This window comes from Macrosteles quadrilineatus, unplaced genomic scaffold, assembly GCF_028750875.1.
Source record: "Macrosteles quadrilineatus isolate MER2022 unplaced genomic scaffold, UCM_ALF_1.0 Scaffold_3__2_contigs__length_128488019, whole genome shotgun sequence".
Lineage (NCBI taxonomy): Eukaryota > Metazoa > Arthropoda > Insecta > Hemiptera > Cicadellidae > Macrosteles > Macrosteles quadrilineatus.
This window is the reverse complement of record NW_026542596.1, coordinates 11,736,232-11,744,740: the sequence shown is the minus strand read 5'-3', so window position 1 is coordinate 11,744,740 and position 8,509 is coordinate 11,736,232. Positions and strand designations below refer to the sequence as shown.

The 8,509-nt window shown below is 34.9% G+C and overlaps 1 protein-coding gene across 1 annotated transcript; it reads left to right on the top strand.

Moving 5' to 3' along the window:
- The first annotated feature begins 1,785 nt into the window (after positions 1-1,785).
- On the top strand, positions 1,786-8,032 carry LOC128989705 (probable serine hydrolase). The gene is made up of 3 exons (XM_054411709.1): positions 1,786-2,027; positions 3,320-3,456; positions 5,841-8,032. The coding sequence occupies exons 1-3, from the start codon at positions 2,017-2,019 to the stop codon at positions 6,695-6,697; spliced, it is 1,005 nt and encodes a 334-aa protein (XP_054267684.1). The 5' UTR covers positions 1,786-2,016; the 3' UTR covers positions 6,698-8,032.
- The last annotated feature ends 477 nt before the right edge of the window (positions 8,033-8,509 follow it).

The following is an 8,509-nucleotide window of genomic DNA, read 5'->3' as shown; positions in this document are numbered from 1 at the left end:
TACTTTACCAAAACTATTCAGAAAACAAAACATCAACTTTCTTGGCTGTCATCTAGGCTTTATCCAACTCTAAATTTATTTTTCTTCATAATTGTTTAGCTTGTGGACTTACCCTCCTCGATGAACAATATATACTATTTTGTTTTGTTTGGTTCTATGTGTTGCAACATATCGTAAAAATAAGTTTTAAAACACTAATTTTTCATAAATTTACCCGGGGAAGGTCCCGGACCCCCTAGATGTTTGTTGGATGTACAAATATATTGCACCCCCCCCCCCTTGTTCATAATCCTGCGAGCGCCCCTGGTGGCCTACCTGGTATACTAAGCATAGCGTATGCTGTAAATATTTCAAGCAATGTATTTCCTAAACTTTTATTCATTTAATTTTTTGACAGTCAGCAGTTTTTATGGCGGGCATAATATTTACAAAGAGCTATATATTGTAGTTATATTTGGTGGTAGTGTAGTGCCAGAATAGTTTTTTAATACATGCGACTGCGTATATAAGTTGGTAGTTCCGTCGTGAGGATTAAGATCACAAATACTATTAAATTTTGACACATATTATAGAAGATATTTTAATTTATAAATATAATTTATCTTGGTAAGAACCTTCATGCTATCCAATGAAAATGTAATAAAAAAACTGCTAAGATATAAATTGTACATAACTGTGTTATAACCCGTTTACTGCCATACGAAAAGGCAGTGTCCTTACAGAAAAGTGGTGGACGGTTTCAGAGTATTTTAATCAATTATACTGATCAATTTTAATTTTAAACATTAAGTAAATAAAACGTCACATACAAAGATCTTATCCTCATCAGAAGGTGGCTTGGCTTGAACCTTGCATTTGCCCGTCCACATAGGCTATAGATCCACACTGACTACGTATCCAGCAAAGCAAGGGGTGAGCCGGTACAGTTTACTTAGTAGCAATCCAGTTTGTTTTATAATAGTATAGAACAATATACCATAGACTACCCAACACAAGTAGACTTCTCATCCCATTGTAAATTTTGAAGCTCGTTTTTCATGTCTAGTTCATGTACGCCACGCTGGGCGCTAGTGTCGACGAAATTTTGTTTCTATTATTAGGGTTAATTTCTTGATTTGTGCTTTACTGTTTGGTTAAATAACTAGGGGACAATTTATTGTTTATGATCGTATTATTTGGCTAAACGAGGTTTTAAATGACTGTAGGGAAACAAATTGTAAACAAAACACGACATCTACATAAACCGTACAGAACTAACAATAAAATTGTCTTCAGCTGTTCCATTAGCATGAGTAATCTACTAAGGGAGTAGTATCTATGAATATACTGTAGACACCACGGCATCTCGTTCCATTCTTCGTCATCTCTCCCTTAAAATTGGGTCTAAAAAAATCCAACCATTTATATTTCAATGTTTATAAGGAGTATAATAAGTAGTCTTAAATTTTAATAACAATCAAAGAGAGGCGGTATGAAAATAAAAAGAGAGACGGTGTAAAATAAGCTAAATTGGCTGGTACCATTGACTATATATCTACACACAATGTAGATATATAGTCAATGCTAGTACCTAGTTTTCATAACTTTCATACATACACAATTTATGTTCTGATTCTACCCACTCATGGACGTAATTGTTGCTAGCCTATGCTGCTATAAAAAAAACCCTGAAAGTGAACTGCTGATTCATTCGTATCTTGTAGCTCAGTGTTGTAATCTTGTCGTCTGTCGCCTCGTCTGCCTGTCTGTCTGTTTTGTTTTGTAACTTACTTGTTGTAGTAGTAGTGATGAATTTGATTTGAATGAGGTTAATTTGTGTGTGTATTTTTACAGTAATTTGTGTGGTAAATTACCAACTGTAAAGTGTAAAGTGAGGTTAACTTCATAGGGAGCAAATATAATAACCGAATCCATATACAAATTAACTTTAAGTAGAATATCTCAACTTAATTTCATTAAAATAATGTTTGTTTCTTATTAGTTACTTAATATTTGTTTGAAAAAATAGGTTATCCAATGGAATCAAGGTCAGTCTGGGTTTAACTATAAGAAAAAAATAATAGTATTAACTTAGAATAGGTATATATTCTAAGTCGTGGTGTTGCCAACAGAGTTTTTATTCCTTGGAGGATTACTTCAAAGCCCAGTTAGTTTTTTAATATTTTTTATGCCGCCTGACACTCAAGTTAATTTATTTATTTATATGTTGAAGTATTTTTTATTTGTAAGTTTTATGATATTTGTATCATTACTGACGCGACCTATCCAGAAATGGTCATCGGTCAAGAGGATGGTAATTATGGTAATTATGGTAATTATAGGGGCTATACTTATTTAGACCTAGGCCTAGCCTAGTTTAGTTATTAACTGACTGCCTATCATTTGACTGTTACTAGCCTACAAATAAAAAAAGATAACTAAGTAATGAGCAGGCCAATGAACGACACTGCAATCAAAGTTTTTAAGCTCTTTAACTTAAGCCTAATGTACACGTATTTTGAGTTTATATTTTTGTTCTGGTCCTTCATTACCACCTTTTAGTAACTTACGGTACTAGTAAACCGCCCATGTTCCGCCACGGTAATAATGTCAGCAATAAAAGACAATGTTAGAGGGTAATAAGAGTCCAATCCAATGGTAAAAGGAGCCGTGGATCTTAAGATTAACTTATAGACCACCAGATGCTGATTCAATAAGCGAGACTCGGAACTCACCATTGCAAATGCAGAGTTGTATGATCTATGTTACCATTGATAAATTTATGTTAGCCTACCTTAATAAAAACATTGATAAAATTCTCTAATAGCCTAACTTATTTTTTGTGTAGGTAGGTAAGTTAAGATTTTTGTAACTAAGTGTGTAAGTTAGCTATGGTAAGTTACGGTACTAAACCACTTTGTAAAGTAAGTGATCTCTGCACTCTATCGATTCTCTATCATGCTTTTTTTATATTTCTTGTTGATGAAGAGAAGAAGGAACCTTAAAAAAATAATGGAATTTTGAAGAGACGAACAGAACTTAATCATAATCACGACTTTTTATTGCCAAAAAATACACAAAGTAGCCTAACCATATATTGGGGTGGTACTGTACCATGGTTTTACGTTAGCATAGTTTTTTTTTTTTTTTTTTAAATGAGCATAAAATATAGCCTATGATTTATTGGTATTTATGGCTATATGGGGGCTTATTCTCACAAGTCTTATGACCTAAACGAGGGTTTAATCCAGATTGAAACAACAGAAATTTGTAAAGAATACTTTACAATTAAGACCACTGTATTTAACTTTACAACATACAGTTTTTTTATTTGTTTTAGGTCCTCTAAACTAGTTAGATTTGGTCTTCAAATATACAACCAATCTTGTAGAAGAATTCATCAAACAGTTACGCTTAACATAAATCCCAATAATGTGAAAGAGGTACAGATTCCTGTTCCATGGGGCCACATTGCAGGTGAGACAGATTTTTATGTATTCGACGACACTAAAACTCTTTCAAAAAACTTATAATTTTTTAAATCATTATCAATTGAGGTGGGGACGCCACCTAGGTATGTATTTTACCCAGATTTGAGTGAAGGATCAGTTTAGAATGGTGTGATATGATCTGTGTAGCTTTCTTACTGAGTAAGATCAGCCGTTTCATTTGTCATGATAATTTATTTAAAGCCCCCTAGGGATATCTGGGTCCATTTTGAACCATCAAAAAGCTAGGCCTACTGACTTTTCTTAGGATCGAACCGGCGACCCTTTGATTGTTAGGTGAGAACTTGAACCTCTTAGCTGCCCAGCCAGTTAAAATAAAATATTGGCCTAACTCAAGTGGCTGATATATCAGAAGCAGAAGTCTTTATTAAAAAAAAACTTCTCTTATATGTTTATGTAAGCATAGCTCAACATTAAGAGCTGGTTAAGTGCCGTGCCTGGCATATGCTGAAACACCATTTAGACCGATCTATGAACTAGCATTCTAAGGCATAGTAGTTTCCTTATGCAGTATATACCCATGGCTATAGAATACATGGGATGGCTCATGTTGACAAGCAAAGTGGTTCCACTACCATATGTGTGTAACGTGACCGTAAAGCTACGTTTCCATTACTACAAGTCGCACATATTGCGGCACATGTAGAGGCACATGTCGCGCATAATTTGTCATGCCGTTTCCATTCCAGACACATGGAACACAAGTCCAGCGACTAGGCCTGCACACAATATCAGTTACTTGCCTTTTTGTGATGTAATAATAAGTTTCGGTATTTTATTTTGATTATGTGTGCTACAAATCACCATGGATGACATAGCAACCTCTGCTTCTTTAATTATGGCTGGTGTATACACTTAATTTAGAAGAAAAGTACAAAAACTGCCTATCTAGGCAGTTCTTATCTTATCAACATCTGTTCGATAAGATTTTTTTGCTTGAATACCTTTGAAAGGCGCCTTTAACTCATTGATGAGAGATTATCGCTGACAGTGGCTTCGAAAATTTGCTCCTTATATCTTTCTATGCGTTTGAATTCTTGTTAGAGCAGAATGTACAGGAATTGAAAAAAACGGTGATTGTCTAAAACCTATTCCTCATGGCAACATTTTAGCTACCACTATGATTTTTAGCAACGGGCAATAGCAACAGTTCATTGATGTAGGCCTACCTTCACAGGAGATCTCAATCAACGATATCATACCTGTTTTACAAGCAAAGCCATTGCTGTAGTTTTTTAAGAGCTACATTCAGATAAGAATCAATCCAACAAATATCTACACAACCTTGAATAAATCTATCCATCTACAGGCTTCCAACTTTAGGCGAGAGTTATGAAGTCCTCTGAGCCAGAGGAATATGCAGCAATGTTTGTATGTTGCCGCGCAGTATTTGCAGGTGCTCTTTTGGTTTTAACGCAGTGGATGGGAGCCCTGACTGCCACCTGGAACATGAGTAACCCGCCCAGCGCGCCTTGTCGTCGAGTACCAAGTGCCTGCATTTTTAGAATAGGCCAGGACTAAGAGGACTTCTTAACTCTCGCCTACAGTACGATGGATGAAATAATTTTCTTGATTTTGTATGTATCATAATTATTTATCAACCCAATATCTTTCTAGACACATTTGGTATTAAATTAAAAGTATTACCGGTATCCTAGATGTGCCTTTTTTGTGAGTTTGGATGATATTTTGTGAAATAGAAGTCCTTTTTGGCTTATAAAACTTTAAAATATATGGCAATAGTAGTTGTTTGGCAGACCTGCGCATGCGTGAGTTGTCCAACTGGGCACATGTGTCAGCAACTCGGGCACATGTTTTGTTGCACAGTCGGCGGGCACAAACAGGCTGTTTGAGAAACGTAGCTTAAGAATGCATAGATCAAACCAACGTCGCCTGTATACATACCATTTCAATTACATTCTTCCCTGCAATAATTGAATTAAAATATTTATCTGAAACTTGTATCGTTGTAATCTGCATTAATCATGAAGTCTGAAGGTATAAAAATTACTTTAGTTATGGTTAATTGATTTTTTTATGATAAATTAAAAGGATTTAGGCTAAAAAGGTTTTTGAACTTCAAAATGTCAACTTCAAAAATATCGTACATTATTAGGAAGAGCGAGATTTTCGCTGGCCGCATAAGACTGTAGGCCCGACTTTCCTCACAGTGACGTCACAGGGAGGGAGGAGCGGGACTATGTTGCCCACAGCTACAAGAACTGTAATAGTAGTTGAAGTAGCCTAAAGAATACAGCACTGGCAGATTTTAACAAGATCACTTGGCCACGACAAGTGCTTGTTGAAGATCTTAATTTGCAGACAACCATCTTATAAAATTGTGTTTTTTAGGCAAGTGGTGGGGAGACACCAGCAAGCAGCCAATCCTAGCTTTACATGGGTGGCAGGACAACGCAGGCACGTTTGATCCTCTGCTGGAGTTGCTACCTGAATCCTTCTCAGTCCTGGCAGTTGATGATCCAGGACACGGGCTGTCCTCTCACTTTCCTGAGGGAATGTTGTATAACTTTGCAAACTATCTAATAATGTGCAAAAGAATACAAAAATATTATAATTGGACTGATCCCATGAACATTCTAGCGCACTCCAAGGGTGCTGTAATTGGAGTTGTATTCTCGGCTATCTATCCTGAAAGTGTGAATGCCCTTGTTGCGATCGATGTGATTAAACCGCTAGCTCCAAGCAAAAAGTTCTACTCAAAACTTGGAGACAACATTGATTCGACCATAATCAAGATGACAAGAAGTGCTGAGAAAAATAAAATGTACTCTTTAGAGGAGATTGAGAAACGCTGGATTGCCGGGACAAAAGGATCATTGACAAGTGAGGCGGTTAAAATTCTTCTAAAAAGGGGAGCACAGTTAGACCCAGTGTCAGGAAAATACTCTCTCACTCGTGACCCTAGGGTGAAGATTTGGAATTTGTCATATTTTGACGAACGACAGTCGTTAGCAATTGCTTCCAATGTCAAGTGTCATTTGTTAGCGATAAGATTCACAGACGGAAAGTTTTTTGATGCTCCTTTAAAAGATTCACCGAGTTATTTGAAAACTATTGAAAACGATGCAAAATCATTCAAACTAGTCACCATAGAAGGCACACATCATAACCACCTGAACAACGCAAAATCGGTAGAACCAGTCATTACAGAGTTTCTTGAAAGAGTAATGAATGAAAAACCTAGTTGAAAGACCAAAACAAATCACTGACTGTGATAACTAGAAATAAGTCCATAACTATGATATAAAAAATCAACCAAAACTAAAATATGTTTGAACCATAACAACTGTGATTGGCAGTAAAGTATTATCTGTGATATGTAATATTAGTTTACTTTTAGCGAATTTCACTTATAAGGAATAAGCTATTACCGTAGGTCTCATGGTAAGACCTGTACCTGAGACCGATTTACTTTTTTCGTTTTGAGGTCCCCAGATGCTAAAAACACCAGCCATTAAAATTCATATATGTATAGACCTAAGTTATATAGGCCTATTTATATATTTGTCCGTTAGCACAATCACTCGAGCAAAAATTATCCAATTTTTATGAAATTTGGTATAAACATGCAAACCTACATTTATTCGAACGAGTTTGCAAACCAGCATGATCGGACTATGGGAACAGGGGTTTATGGGGGTAAAAATGGGTTTTTCCCATTTTTGACCCTAAAAACAATTGCAATTTATAAGAAATTGCAATTTCTTTCTAAACTACTTTGTAGAGCTCAAAAAACAAATAAATAAGTATATATTAAATCATTGCCATGCACTATTAATAATTAAGGTAAAAATTCCAAAAAACTAAATTTTTAAATTCCCATGTTATTCTTATTAACAATACATTTGAGTGTTGAGCAAGTTCAGACGCATGATCGCAACGTGGTGGCTCATGATTTCAAGTCCAGACCAATTTTTGTCAAATTGCCGCTCAGATGAGTCATGCTACAGTTTTAAAGTATATTCAGTATATTCAAGTATATTCAGTTTTCAGTATATTCAAACAACCTATCACCGTCTTACCTAAGCTACAGAATTAGATGGTGGTGTTTCTCATAAACTATTCTGCCTCTTTTTTATTGGCTCTACCCACACTGTCTCCTATGCTTCTAATTTATAAAAACTAATTTTTTTCTTTAACAGACAGTAATCAGATAATAAATAACTTATTTTCTATATGGGAAATCCGCTAAAATAGATGCAATTTGTCCTGTGTGTAAGGCTCATTTGAATTTTTAGGTAACATCAGGGTAAAAATAATCAGCACCAATCTTAGAGTTTTGTAAAATTTGCCATTTGTCTCAGTATTTAGTTTTATGACAAATCCTCATATTTTTTTAGTGGTTTTGTTGTTATATTTGGTCATTGTGTATCTTATTTAAAAGCAGGCTCATTATGTCTTATCTTTTTTTTTTACTAATAAAGCACAAAGAGCTTGTAAAACTAGTTAAAAATATTAAGTTGTTATGCAATCAAATTGTAATTAGCTTTATTAAATTCTAAATTATATCAAAGTTATTTTTATAACAACCGTGTTTGATTGTGGTTATAACAAACAACCTTATGAAAACACCTAAATATCACTTTTGTGGCAAGTGTTGAACAATACTTTTCATCAAGATACAAATTATCACACACCACAGCTGTTTGGTTTTGAACAGAGGCTACTAGAACGGTACTCGTATGATTAATAAACATAAACAAATGAATCAAGATCTTCTGGTGAGACAAAAAAGGTTCTGGTGATATAAAAATGACATCACAAGGAACTACTAAGGCAGGTAGAAAAATAAACACATTTGTATAAAATAGTCTCAATTTACTGAAAATACTCAACAAACTTCACTTATAATTGAGTACAATAATAATACATTGATTGTTCAAATGTCATAAAAATATAAATAATACTCGGGCATCGTTTTTGCTTGGAAGTGACATCAGACAATCATCGCAGTAGTAGCAGGTCATATTTATAAAATAAACCAGCAGCTATACCTGTTC

Excerpts from the sequence above, each read along its gene's own strand:
- LOC128989705 (XM_054411709.1), top strand. Across the intron at positions 3,457-5,840 it reads TCCATGGGGCCACATTGCAG|GCAAGTGGTGGGGAGACACC; the intron begins GTGAGACAGATT and ends TGTGTTTTTTAG.